Consider the following 15226-nt stretch of genomic DNA (forward strand, 5'->3'; position numbering starts at 1 on the left):
GATCTCAACACTTTTGGGCTGAAAGGAGGGGATAGAACAATGGGAAGAGTGAATAAGACAGGATTCCCACATAACTCTACCAGCATAACATAGTCTGCTGATGCACATGATAAAGCTTTACATGCCATGTACTAAAGGAGGCCTGGTACCTGTTGAACCATAAGCACAGAGAAAACTATTTCAATCATTTTCTGATTTTATTTCAGATATACATTACTGGTAGACATTTGACTTACAATTTGGCGTGATCTTTGATTCCACCCTCTCCCTTGAGCCTCACATCCGCCATGTCATTAAAACCTCCTTCTTTTATCTCCGCAACTTCGCCAAACTCAGACCCTCTCTCACACCTCCCGCTGCTGAAAGACTCATCCATGCCTTCATCTCCTCCCGACTGGACTACTGCAACTCACTTCTCCTTGGCATCAGCTCCACCTACATCAACCGACTCCAACTGGTCCAGAACGCAGCCGCCCGACTCATTACCCACAGCAAATTCTGGCATCACATCACTCCAGTCCTCAAACAACTTCACTGGCTTCCCATCTCCCACCGGATCAACTACAAAATCCTGATCCTCACCTACAAAGCCCTCCACCATCTGGCCCCCCCATATCTCACTGACCTCCTCTCCTCCTACCAGCCCTCACGGTCCCTCAGATCCACATCAGCCGGTCCCCTCTCCATCCACAAGTCCAACCTCCGCAGTTTTGGGGACAGAGCCTTCTCCAGGGCAGCTCTCAGGCTCTGGGACTCCCTCCCCCAACTGATCCGCAATTCTGTGTCCCTCACCATCTTCCAGTCCCGCCTCAAGACCCATCTCTTCACCTCTGCCTATCCTTAGCCCCACGTCCCTCTCCCTTTTCATCTGTGCATTAATTGCCTCATATTGTGTTTTGTATTAAATTCTGTCTTTACTTTGTGTACTAGTCATGTCTCTACTATTTATTTCATTCCCCTTACATGTTTATCCTCTACCTGCTAAATTTTTGTAAGGTGTCCTTGGGACTCTTGAAAGGCGCCCATAAATAAAATTTATTATTATTATTATTATTAATCAATCAGTACATATGGTGTTGTGCTTGCAATTTAAAAAAATGGCCTCTGAAATGCTGATGTTGCTTTGTTGTAGAGTTTTCTCACTGGGCAGTGCTAAATTAGTCAGTCCCAGCAGATCAGATGGAGGAGGAGTGGGAAGGTACGCATGGTCACTGGGCCATAGTGATTTCCATGCTGGAAATTTAGCGGGTGCAGAGATTGGTAAAGAACAGGATTGTGCTGGCCCTTCCTATCCAATGCAGTCAACCTGGCTACAGATACTCACACTGAATAGCTGGAAAGTTGCCAAAGGGCTGTTGGTACCTATGGATCCAAACCCCAAGAATAAACACCTTAAGCACCATCTGCAAAGAAGGGAGAGAACAGGGAAGAGAAAATAGTACACACTCAGCATAAGCATTGCAAATAGAAATCCACAAATTTAATTTGATGCTATTATTTTTTTTTTTACATTTCCTAGATCTACAGCAAAGGAAATAAACCTTTTAATCTATTTTTTCTATTTTCACCCAATCAAACCTCAAATTTCTCAAAGCTCTTAGTAAGTGCGTGCATTGCCTCGGTGACAAGAAACAACACAACCCTTCCATTGCTTTCTTCGTTCTCCAAGCTGAATGAATTCAGAGATTTAATTAACATTGGCAAACAGTTACCCACCAGATACACAAGGAGCAACGCATTGTTAGTCCACTATTTCTGAGCAAGACTTCATTAAAAAATATTTTATTCTGTTCAAAGGGAAACATAAAATCAGGACATTCTGCATACCTGTTTTAGTACACCAAAAAGCATACAACTACAATCAGAATCACTTCACTGATTTTACACCTAAATTGTTATTTAGTAGCCAAAGTCACAAAACCAGCAGCCTGGCATTCTAGACATCATACAATGCAGTGCTCTCTGTTTGAGCTGGCAGCTGTGGAAATATCCAAGTTATTTAGCCACACCAGTGTTACTAATGTAGTGGTAATGTCAGTGAAGTGTCCTCATGAAGAACAAAATGAAGCTCATTATGATTAGCAGGTCAGAATCTAATCCTGCAAAACCTGCTAATCCCAATGCACACTTGCGCAGTCCTTAATATAAATTATAATTCCACCTCAGAATTCTGCTTTTACACAGGAAAAGCCACAAACATCAGTGGCTCTAATTCAGATTGTGCCGAGTCATTCAGGGTTACAGTAAGGCACTAAAATTGAACTCAACATCCTGGGTTAAGGAGGGAACTTGGACCAAGAGGGGGAGTAAAAAGTCCAAATATTGGGCTGATGTGTACACCACGCATGAGCAGTATTGAGTAAGCTGCAATATCCACTGCATTTAATGAGAATACTCACACTTACCAACTGGGCTCCAATTATGAGCCATTTCAACAAGGAAATAAAACACATAATCCAATTCCATTGAGCAGCAGGAGTCAGGGAGCGGAGAAAGAAAATTACACTACCAAATGGGAAAAGATTGTAAAATAACGGCTATAAAAAATACATTCAAATTAGTGACAGTTTAAATATTGCACTGCAGAACTATCAAATCAGCAAAATACAATTTTCAGTTCCAGATGCTTGCAATGTTATCTTAGTCCAACAGTCTAACAATTATGGACCAAAATGGACAAAAAAGTTGGATCTTAACTACAATTTATCCCATTCAATGAAGGCGCTCATGAGAACAAAAAGACTACCGCAACATATACATCACCAGACCCTCATCAGGAAAAAAATATCATTAAAAAAATATACACTAAATTTCAAGATCAATGTACACTAACTTTGAAATTTAATGGATCTCACCTACTGACTTTAATTAAGATGAATCACATTGAAACAGTTGTTAGTTCACTAGTAATTTCAACAGCGGCAGTTTATTACCATATTTTGTAAATAACAGACAGTTATTTTTTTATACATGGAGAAAGGAGATGCAGAAATACTGAAGAGTTCATTTTGGATGCCTTTTGAACATCTACCTCACTGATGACAATTTCAAAAACTGTAAATAATAGATGTAAATAAATTTCTATTGCAATTGAGAAACCATTTACAATAACTGAATTCGGATCACGGAGCAAAATAGTCTTGCTTCTGAAGAAAACCGCACATAAATAAAAATGAAAAATGGGGCAGCGTTCTACATCAATTTGAAGAACCCGGCACTACCAATTCAAATCGTCCAACCTGTCCTTCCTGTGCAAGCTGATTCATAATATCATCTACACGTACTTTTCTGCTTACAACCAAATAGCGCTCCTTTCCTTTCCCGTAGGACTTACTCTTGAGACCATATTTGGCAGCCATTTGATGGATTTGCATACGCTCTTCATTGGTCAGCTCTTTGGAAAAGGTCAGCTCCTCCTGCTTCTCTGAACGGGCATAATTTTTGATAAGATCTTCTATATCTCGTTTGTTTAATTTAGAACCACTCTTGTTCATATCTAAACCCAAGCCCTCCCTCTTAAACTGTTCTTTTACAGTGATTGGCTCTGAAATACCCTCCCCCTCTTTCCCCAAACCACCTCCTTTCCAACCCATTTTTCGTAAAAGCTGATTGCCAATGTTGTCTTCTGTGATCTTTTGTTTAAGGGCTTCTTCGGCAGAACGTCCAAGAATTGCATTGCGAGAGATGGCAGTGCCAGTATTTCCCGGCTTGTTTGACTTTACAATCGGCTGAGTTTGCTTCAGTATAACCAAAGCCTTCTCTGCCGCTGTATGCTTCACCAACTTCTTTGTTCCGTAGGCCTCGGCGATAAAATGGTCTTCTATAAAAACGCGGCACTGCCAAACTTGACTGGGGGTCAGCTGAAACCTGTAATCCACGGTCATTCGATTGAATTGAGCTGAATTGTTCAGAATGCACACGGCATTTTTTGCAGTCTCCAGAATGACGAATTCCATCCAGTTCTTCTGTTTGTGTTCCTTTAAATTCCGAGTGCCCTGTTTGCTTGTTTCGTTGCTTTTATTGGATGAATCTTTGCTTGGGATTTTCTCATCTGGCTTTTTGAGAGCAGGAGGAATATCATTCCGAGGTGTGTTTTTTTCACACAATATTAGATCATCGATGCAACTGCTTTTACATTTGCGCTTTACCACGTCAACTACTACATCTTTCAGGAACAACTTTAAGGCTTGTTCAGACGCCCTATCTCGAGCTCCAATTTTGCTGCCAGCATAACCAGTAGATAAGTAAACACCCTGACACCTCAGTTCACAAGCATAGCCATCTGACAAGACTTTCTTGTTTTTTGGTACATCAGCTGGAGGGATCTCCCTCAGCGACACATAGAAATACTGAGGGTTAGTTTTACATGTTTGAATGCAGCTGCTTAGCACGTCACTATGGTTTAACTGGTTACTGAAGCCTCCGATCGAACTAAGTTTCCTTGACACAGATATCTGGAGCATATTAAAAAAATTCTGTCGGCTCTTTACCGCAGACGGAGAAAACCCGCCAGACGGAGACTTGCCCGACAAAGGTTGCAGAGGTTCGGGAAGTACGGATTTGCTGGCATTTTTCTTGGAAGATTTTCTACCTTTTGACCGTTTGGTCTGAGTAAAACCCAGACCCTTATAGCCTTGTTTGTTGCCAACTGGTATTTTAGAAAAGTCTGGCCCTCTCATCGTTGGATAAAGATTTGACGCGGGAATGGAATGATAAGCCTCATATTTTGCTGAATAGTTCTGTTGTATTTTTGACATGTATGAGCTTAAGACAGTTATCCCGTTAATGCAGTTTCCACTTTTGTTTTCATTTGTATCTGTGAAGAAACTTTTGTACAAAGTGTCATAATCAAATGCTGAATTGTCAGAGGAGGCAGGGGGCAATGGCCCATTTGAACTTTTGCTAGATCTATTTGATTTTTCATCACTGGGGGGAGAATCTGCTTTCTCAGAGTCCTCCTCAGGTTTCGTCAGAGGATTTAATGGGCGGCCATCTTCATCTAAATCTGCCCACCTTCGTGGCTTGTCTAATTGGCTTGACCTTTTCTTTGAATCATCATCACTCTTAGTGCTGCTACTAACAAATGCTACCGGCTCAAAACGAAATTTGGGACGAATCGAAGGAGGTTTCCGCTTTGCTGTTGGATTTTCACCTGAAATCACAGATAAAAGGAGTTAGGTAACATTTTCAAATACAGCTCATATGTATGAACATATAATTGACTTGATTTTTAAATAATCAAATCTGAAAACTTCCATTCACGAGTCCTAAAGTTTATTTCATGGCGTTAATCTTATAGTAATCGTATCTTATAGCGTCTGTACACGGTGGACGGCTTGATTGTAAGCATGTATAGTCTTTTTGCTGACTGGATAGCACACAACAAAGAAGCTTTTAACTGTATCTCAGTACATGTGACAATGATAAACTAAACATATTTCATTCTGTCAACTACTAATACAATGATCTAGATATATGCAGCTAGATTTTAACTCCTATAGTGGGCCCTTCTAATATTCCAAGGAAATTATAAGAAATTTAGGATATTATGGAAAGAACTGGAAGATTTTGTTACAAAGTGTGTGCATCAAGAAAAATACAGCGTAATATTGTAAAATAAATTTGTTCTCGTTTGCTTAATTTGAACAAAGAATAAAGAAATAAATAACCATTAAGACTAAAGAATATAACTAGATACACAGGATATATTGGATATTTAGGCCAACCAATTCTCCAAGATTCTTCCATTCCTTTCCACCTATATTCACCTTAAATGCACAACCGTTGAAGCAATAAGATTCAATGTTTTACATTTTAGAATGTAATCCTATCATTACAGTTTTTTGAGGTGACAAAGGCGGCGATGCAGGTAGGACGGTGAATGTTCTCTACATTAATTTTAGGAAGATATTTGATAAAAGGCCCCCATGATATGCTGATCCAGAGAATTAAGATGCATGGGATTAACAATAACTTGGCCATATGGATTCGGAGTTGGCTTTCTGATAAAAGACAGATGGTTGTGTCGGGAGACCAATATTCAGGCTGGTGGTCCAGTATATATTACTAAAACTCTCATCTTTGTTTCTGTGCGTGTGTGTATGTATGCGTGTGTCTGCATGTCTGCCCATGTGATCCTGGAACTACGCCAAAACGGTACACGATAGCGCTACAATTTTTGGACCACCTTACTCGCACTTGTCCTGTAGTCCGGTGTATTCAAGTCTATTCAGATTGATGATATATTTCACAAGTTATTCACATTTTTAACTTTACAAAACCACACTATGAGAAAAATGACGTTGCAGTGGCAGTTACAGCTATGACGTGACAATGGGATTGTAGCCCTGCTACAATGTTGCAAATCCCAGGACACTGGCAGTCCTGGCAGCAAGTGCAATTGGATTTTTTTTTTAAAGTTTAAAAAGGAGGATTAATAAGGGGAAATGAGCCTCCCCTGCACAATTGGGGGCCATGGTGAGTGGTGGAATATTGTGTTGGGGGAAACGGGTGAGTGGTGGAATATCGCGTTAGGGAACGGGTTGCGTTGGGGAACCAGGCCTCCCGTGTGACAGGGACCCAATGGGTCCCACAGTCTAGTATAATATAAATGTCTTGGACATAAACATAGATGGATTGGTTAGTAAATTTGTAGATGAAAGCAAGATTTTTGGGTTCGCGGACTGTGAGGAAGGCTGTCGAGCTAGATGGCGGGATATAGATAAGCTACAGAAATGGGTGGAGATACGGCAGATAGTGTTTAATCTGAGCAAGTGGGAGGTGCTGCTCTTTGGGAGCAGGGGGAAATATACAATTAATGGCATGACCCTCAACAGCAATGATGGACAGAGGGATCTTGGGTACTAGCTCCCTGAAAGTGGGAACATGTCACTTTTCCCCACTGTATGACTTTAAAGACATGTAGATAGAGTGGTAAGCAAGGCATCGTGTATGCTTGCCTTCAGAGATCGGTCTATTGATTATACGGTCATGATTCAGCTTTAAAGGACTTTAGTTTGGCCAAATTTCTGGAATATTTTAAGCAATTCTGGTCACCCCATTACAGGAAGCATGTGGAGGCTTTGGAAAGGGTGCAGAGGAGTTTTACTAGAACGTTAGACACAAAATGCTGGACTAACTTATTGGGTCATGCAGCATCCCTGGAAAACGTGGACAGGCGATGTTTTGAGTCAGAACTCTTCTTCAGACATTCATTCTGACCTATTCAGTCCAAAGAAAGGTTCCGACCCAGAACGTCGCCTATCCGTGCTCTCCGGGGATACTGCCTGACCCACTGAGTTACTCGAGCATTTTGTGACTATCTTTTGTATAAAACAGCATCTGCAGTTTCTTGTTATTACGTTGTCACCAGAATGTTGCCTGGATTCGGGGGTATTAGCTGCAGTGAGAGGTTGGACAGACTAGGATAATTTTCTCTGGAACGCCAGGAGGTGCGGGGAGACCTGCTAGAAGTATATGAAATTATGAGAGGCATTGATAGGATTGAGTCAGAACCGTTGTCCCCAGGATGGAAAAACAGAATACTAGAGGGCATACTAAGGTGAAAGGGGAAAAGTTTAAAGGAGATATGGGTGCAACCTTTTTTTAAATACACAGGTGGTGAGTGCCTGGAACACGTTGCTGGGGTCCATGGTGGAGGCAGATCCATAGTGGCTTTTAAGAAGCTTTTGGACATACAGGGAATGGAAGGAAATGGATTATGTGCAGGTAGATAAGAGATGGTCTTAGCATCATGCTTCGTGAGGCTGGTTATGGCACACATTAAATCCAGCCTACCAAGCAGCCTAGATCCACTGTAGTTCGCCTACCGCCACAACAGGTCCACGGCTGATGCCATCTGCCTGGCCCTACACTCATCCCTGGAACACCTGGATAAGAAGGACACCTACATCAGACTCCTATTCATCAACTATAGCTCAGCTTTCAATACCATTATCCCAACCAAGCTCTTCTCCAAACCCGTGGAACTCGGAATCAGCATTCCCCTCTGCGAATGGATTCTCGACTTCCTGACCAACAGACCATAATCAGCCAGGGTAGGTGACAAATCATCCTCTATGAAGATTCTCGACACTGGTGCCCCGCAAGGTGTGTTGTCAGTCCCCTCCTATACTCCTTTTACACTCATAACTGTGCAGCCAAATACTAATCCAACTCAATTTACAAGTTCATAGATAACACCACTTTAGTGGGCCGGATACCAAATTATGACAAGATTAAGTACAGAAAGCAGATTGAGAACCTTGAAACCTGGTGCCAAGCCAACACTCTCTCCCTCAATGTCAATAAGACAAAGGAGATTGTGATTGACTTCTGGAAGCAAAGCAGTATACACTGATGGCGCCGAAGTGGAGATGGTCGAATGCTTCAAGTTCCTAGCAATAAATATCACCAGCAATTTGTCCTAGACCAGCCACTTGGAAGCTGGCCAAGAAAGCACGCCAACGCCTCTACTTCCTTAGATGGCTTGAGAAGATTGACATGTCCGCCAACAACCATCAGCAACTTCTACAAATGCGCCATAGAAGGCACTTTATCGGGATGCATCACAGTATGGTTTGGGAACATCTCCATCCATTGCAGAATTGTGGACAAATCATCACGCAAACCAACCTCCATTGACTCAATCTACACTTCATGCTGCTTCGGCAAGGGCACCAGCATAATCAAGGACTAGTCTCACCCCAATCACTCCCTCATCTCCCCTCTCCCATTAGGCAAGAGGTGCAGAAGTTTGAACACGCATACCTCCAGATTGAGGGACAGTTCCTTCCCTGCTGTTATCAGGGTCCTCTCATCAGCTAGAGTGCAGTCCTGACCTCCCATCTACCTCATTGGAGACCTTTCAACTATCTTTAATCGGACTTTATCTTGCACTAAATGTTGTGCCCTTTATCTGTGCAGGGTGGACTGACTGATTGTAATCATGTATAGTCTTGGCAAACACGTAAACAAAAGCTTCCATAGTACCTCAGCAATATTCACGCTGCGGGGTTTTAAGGTGTCCAAGCAAAATATGAGGTGTTCTTCCTTCCATTTATATGTAGCTGGTCCTGGACAAAAAGGTCAGTATGGAAGTGAGAAGGGGAGTTAAAATACTAGGTAACTGGGAGATCGCAGAGCCTAAGGCGGACCCAGCGGCATGAATATTGATTTCTCTAATTTCAAGTAACCCTTGCATTCCCACTCTCTGCCCCTCCCCCATCCCAGTCCTCTTACTAATTTCACCATTTGTATTCCTTTGTAATTAGCCCGTCCCCAGTCAACAATGGACCATGGTGGGCTCCATCTTTCCTGAGTCATCGATGCAGGCTCTGCATTCTGTACCTTGCCATAACCTCTAGTTTCCCTTTCCCTGACTCTCAGTCTGATGAAGGTTCTCGACCAGAAACATCACCTATTCCTTTTCTCCAGAGAAACTGAACTATGTTCAGCACAGATTGGGGTTGAAGGGCCAGTTCTTGTGCTGTATTATTCTATGTTTTGTGTTCAGTTTAGTTCCCAGAGGGACTGAGTCCTGGAAACACAAACTGCCCATAATTCAGCACAAATTGCCCAATTCAATCAAGACCATACTGATCATGGTGATTTGGAACATTTACCACACAGATTTAATGGAATTTGATTTGAGGTAGAGGTTGGTTTTGCAGATCAAATGCAGAATTACTTTGCAATTTTGTTCTCTATTCAACTGATGAGAATTCATTAAATTACATTACCCCCGCACAATAAAATATGCAAAACATTTTGAACAGAAATTAAGTGAAACAATGTTTTTTTTTTAAAAACAAAAAACAAAAAGGCTGCAAGATTGTGGAATGCACTAACAAAATTCCTTTAAACAAAAGGTTGTGTCAACAATGAAGAAGTTTGGAGGGATGGGTACATGGATAGGAAAGGTTTAAAGGACACAAGCCAAATGCGGGCAGATGGGACATCTTGAGTCTTTACTTTGCACTTTAGAGATACAGCGTGGTAACAGGCTCATTCAGCCCACCGAATCCGCGTCGATCAGTGATTACCGTACACTAGCACAATCCTCTGCACTAGGGATAATTTTTTACCAAAGCCAATTAACCTACAAATCTGTTCGTCTCTGGAGCACCCGGAGAAAACCAACGCGGTCACAGGGAGAACATACAAATTCCGTACAGACGGTGCCCGTAGTCAAGATTGAACCTGGGTCTCTGGCACTGAGAGGCAGCAACTCTACCGCTGCGCACATTGGTCGGCCTGGGCAAATTGGGCTTGTATCCGCGCTATGACGTTTGAAGTATAATAAAAGGATATTGGTGAAGGACAAGTACATTGGATTAGACTATACTGTTCAAGATGTGGATATAAACAGGCAGATTGGGTGGGCTGTCTGTTTCCACATTGTAACACAACACAGCTGTACCCACACAAGTAAGGACAAGGGTTCTTTACTTACCATTGTCAGAATTGGATCTTTTGTTGGTTGTGCTCGATGGAACTAACTCAGATGATGCTGTGTCATCGATGTCAATACCTTCTGCCATTTGAAAGACCTTTTCCAAAAGATCGGGGCTGTATCTATTAACAAAGATAAATAAATGTGAGCAATGCTTCTTCGACAAATGCATTCATAATAATGTTATGCTGTTACACTATTAATATAATTAATAATAGACCAAAAATACACACAAGATAATGGTCAACTCATTTTCTCATGAAAATAAATTCTATCGAGACTAATTTATTTCCCTGAACACTGCATCTCAGCTTTCATAAAATGCCAGAGTAACTCAGCAGGGCAGCATCTCTGGAGAGAAGGAATGGGTGACGTTTCGGGTCGAGATCTTCTTTGGACTGATTCAGTCTGAAGAAGGGTCTCAACCCGAAACGTCACCCATTGCTTCTCTCCAGAGATGTTGCCTGTCCCGCTGAGTTACTCCAGCATTTTGTGTCTACCTTCGATTTAAACCAGCATTTGCATTTCTATCCTACACATCTCAGCTTTCACCATTGACTGAGGTGCCAGCACAAGATGAGGGAATGGCACTCTCTTCAACCCCAGGAGGGAATTATATGCAATCCTGTGGTGTTTCAGTGTAGAATATTACAGGTGCCTTTGGGTATTGGGAAGCTCAATTTGCACTACTTCTGGCTACAGGTGATATGGACTAGAAGATTACTAATATAATAAAAATATGAAAAAGGATGGACAATAGTAAAGCCAATCAATCCAATGTCAGAGAATAGAAATGAGGATCTGCAGATGCTGGTTTACACATTAGGACAAAGTGCTGGAATAACTCAGTGGGACAGCAGCACACTTCAGGTTAGGACCCTTCTTCAGACACATTGTGGGGTGGGGGAAGAAAACTGGAAGAGATGGAAGGTGGACACAAGTGAGAGGAGTTTTTGATAAGTAATGGTTGGAAATCACAAAGGGGAGCAGAGAGTCAGAGCATCAATTGTGGCCATATAATCGGAATTAATTCTGACAGTTACTCGAGAGCATAACTAATCAAAGACTATTGTTTCTTTATGGGAAGGCTGTGTTAAATCTATAAAATGTTGAGTATGTAATCAGGTTCTGTGTTAACATGTGAATTTTTAATCAGGCATTAGACACAGTCCAACATTGCAAATTGATCAATAAATAAGCTCATGGGGCCGAAGGGGAATGGGCAAGTTCAATCAAAAATGGATCAAGTGGAAGAATCAAAGAGAACAGGTGAACAAGTACAATATTAACTGGAAGGCTATTCATGGTGCAGGGCTCAGGGTCAAGTCTCTTGCTTTCTGTTAGTATAAAAACTGGCCTTATAGTTAACAATGAGAAAGTAAGTTGCGGAGTGCAGAAAATATCAATGAACTGATCAGACTGGAAGAAAAGTTGAAAAACATAAGATTACGAATTTAGAGAAAAACGAGCAGGGAAGTACATGAAAGCAGCAAGACAAACAGGATCATTTTCAAATGATTTAAAAAGCAATTGCGATGATTTAACAAAGGAGATTGGGGACGTATTCTTGCTTTAGAAGGCATTGAGGGGAGATTTAATTAGTACTATGCAGTTATTTTAAAAGAGCCTAAAATTAGATAATAAGGACAGGAATTGTAGCACTAATCATTTCACAATTTCATTTACCACCAGGGCAGAACCTTACCCAGTAAATGGTAGGGCCCTAGAGAGGGTTGTAGAACAGAGAGATCTAGGGTAGATACCTAGATCACTGAATGTGATCACACATATGGACAGACTGGTGAAAAGGGCATTTGGCATGCTCAGTGCCGGGGCCAATGAGTGCAAGCATGCCAAATGTCTTCTTCACCACCCTGCCTACCGGTGCCATCACTTTTAGTGATATAGGTATCTCTACCCTTGTATCTCTCCGTTGGGATATCATTGGTGAGATCACATTTTAAGTACTGCCTGCAGCTCTGGTCATCCGGCTACAGGAAGGAAGTCATTAAGCTGGAAAGGGTTCAGAAAAGACTTGCGAGGCAGTTACCAGGACTGGAGGGTTTGAGTTATAAGGAGAGTTTAGACAGGCTGGAATTTTCCCCCCCTAAGATATCGGAAGTTGAGGGAGACCAGAGGGGTTTATAAAATCACAAGGAGCATAGACCAGTTGAATATCCAGTCTTTTTCCCAGGGTAAGGGTGTCTAACAGTAGGTGGCATAGATTTAACGCAAGAATTAAAAGGGATTTTGAGAGGCAACTTCTTCACAGTGGGTTAAAGCTATATGGAACGAACTACCTACCATGGTAAGAATATGAAACAAGCTGCCAAAGGAAGCTGTGAAGGCGAGTATAATTACATGTTAAAAAGCATTTAGACAGGTACATGGATAGTAACGTTTTATAGGGTTGTCGACTCAACAAAGGTAAATGGGACTAGGTGAGGCAAACATCTTGGTTGGCATGCACGTGCTAACCAATTGATTATTTTAAAACTTTAGTCACATAGATAATTACTGCTGCCAATTTTTGACCTTCAAAGACTCACAAACTGAAAACTAACAAGAGGCTAGATAACATATTTCAAGTTCAGCAGGAAAAGCTGAAAAGCCATGGAACTCAGTTCGACAAGGAATTCTGGTCTTGGATTAATACATATTCCAGAGGAAAGGTCCAACAATATTTGGTACATGTATGTATTGATCTAGATAGTTAAAGTCCATTGTGTCCAAGAACAACATTCTTTAATAGTTTTTCATTATTAGTGAGTTCATTAGCAAAATAATTGAACATTTTACTTTAAAATATACAAATGGATCTGTACTCGTGTTTTAGTTACAAGAGACTCCAAGCCCAAGGTGTTTCTATTTTGCAGGCAAAATTTACATATTGCGTCAAACAGATTTTGTGACTTTTAATTTCTAAATGTACAGAACAAGATTTGATTAATGTATTTGTCTGTGATTTTAAAACAAAAGATTAAGACAAATTCACATCCCTCTGATAGATCTTTATGCTATATAAAATGTACATTAAATATCACTCAACTGACAAGAGATCCCCACTAACTGAACTCAGTCTGAACACTGAGGCAATGAACTCTGACTTCTATTCCAGCATTGCAAAGTGCTTCTACTTCAGTATTGCAAAGTGCCTAGTCGTTGGTCTGCACTAGAAATTCATAATTTGAAGAACAGTACATGAATTAAAGCAGATCCTCTCTCTCTAGGCTCCAATAATGTTCCATATCTAAAAATAATCAGAAAATGTAAAAAGCCTCTTGAATGTGACTTTAAGAAAGTTTGAAAATCAAAATGTGTGGATTAACCATTCATGTCCGAGCTTCATATCAATCTTCACGATTCATACTTGTTTTTTTTCCGTTTTAACTTAATAACTGTTCAGTTATTCACTATTCAGTCTTTATAATACCTAGAAAATTATTACCAATACATTTTATAAATTCATTCATGTAATTTATTTTATGAAACTATCCAATGAACACATCACTTTTGTGTACGTCTTGTAGAACTACTCACCACTGATATGTTACCTTACATGGAAAATAGTGAAAACAATGCTATTCATGATTGTGCATGTACTTTCATTCTAGGTTTGGTTGCAATTTGCCACACACTAAAAGATGATGTACTTGGGCTGAACATTTTTTGTATAATTGAAAATATCTTATTTTGCAACGATAAATACCCCCATAACACCAAGAAACAAAACAAAAATATATGAATAATTCAAGTTCCATTCATAATTAAGCATAAAGCCTGTTCAATTCTCCTCATAGATCAATATTTTACTCAGGCAGCAGATCCACATCTGGATAAACAGAAGGATGTCACCTTCCAATTGCATTAAATATTACTTTCAGTCAATAACTATACAAAATAAAATACTTAACATCTAAAGTGTGTTATCAATCTTACTAAAGGGTTTTCTGGACCAAGACTAACATCAGTGAAAATTAGTCCTTCAAAATATCCCTGGGCTCACCTGTGTGAATGTGTCACATTCAATAGGTTTTAGAAACATAGAAAATAGGTGCAGGAGTAGGCCACTTGGCCCTTCAAGCCAGCACCGCCACTCATTGTGATCATCCACAATCAATAACCCGTGCCTGCCTTCTCCCCATATCCCTTGATTCCACTAACCCCTAGAGCTCTATCTAACTCTCTTTTAAATTCATCCAGCAAATTGGCCTCTATTGCCTTCTGTGGCAGAGAATTCCACAAATTCACAACTCTTTGGGTGAAAATGTTTTTTCTCATCTCAGTTTAAAATGCCCCCCCCCTTTATTCTTAGGCTGTTGTCCCAGGTTCTGAACTCCCCCATCATTGGGAACATTTTTCCTGCATCTAGCTTGTCCAGTCCATTTATAATTTTAGGCAATAATCTTTCAGCAATGAGGTCAGAATTGACATCGTACAGATAGTAAATGCACTGAACCTATTTAGAAGGAGAGGGGCTTCCAATAAATCTAGATCACAATTTGATTGCAGATGGAATTGGATGGTTTTCTCTGGAACGCCAGAGGTTGCAGGGAGTCCTGTTTTTTACTTAGGGTGACACAGTGACACAACGGTTGAGCTGCTGCCTTACAGCACAAAGACCCGGGCTTGATCCTGACTACGGGCACTGTCTGTATGGAGTTTATACATTCTCCTTGTGACTGCATGGGTTTTCTCCAGGTGTTCCAAACTCCAGACATACAGGTTTGTAGGTTAATTGGCTTTGTTAAAATTGTAAGTTTTCCATAGTGA

At 40.8% G+C, this 15226-nt stretch overlaps 1 protein-coding gene across 3 annotated transcripts in view; it reads right to left on the reverse strand.

The window, feature by feature from the left end:
* Window positions 1-15226, reverse strand: part of nkrf (NFKB repressing factor) — a 49021-nt gene that overhangs the window by 5984 nt on the left and 27811 nt on the right. For all 3 annotated transcript variants that reach the window (XM_055644050.1, XM_055644051.1, XM_055644049.1), the window contains exons 2-3: window positions 10454-10575; window positions 1325-5152 (exon numbers count right to left, since the gene is read on the reverse strand). In XM_055644050.1, the coding sequence (XP_055500025.1) occupies window positions 3198-5152; window positions 10454-10575 (2077 nt within the window). In that variant the 3' untranslated portion in view covers window positions 1325-3197. The remainder of the gene's footprint in view (window positions 1-1324; window positions 5153-10453; window positions 10576-15226) is intronic.

Source organism: Leucoraja erinacea, chromosome 12, assembly GCF_028641065.1.
Source record: "Leucoraja erinacea ecotype New England chromosome 12, Leri_hhj_1, whole genome shotgun sequence".
In the NCBI taxonomy this organism is placed as follows: domain Eukaryota; kingdom Metazoa; phylum Chordata; class Chondrichthyes; order Rajiformes; family Rajidae; genus Leucoraja; species Leucoraja erinaceus.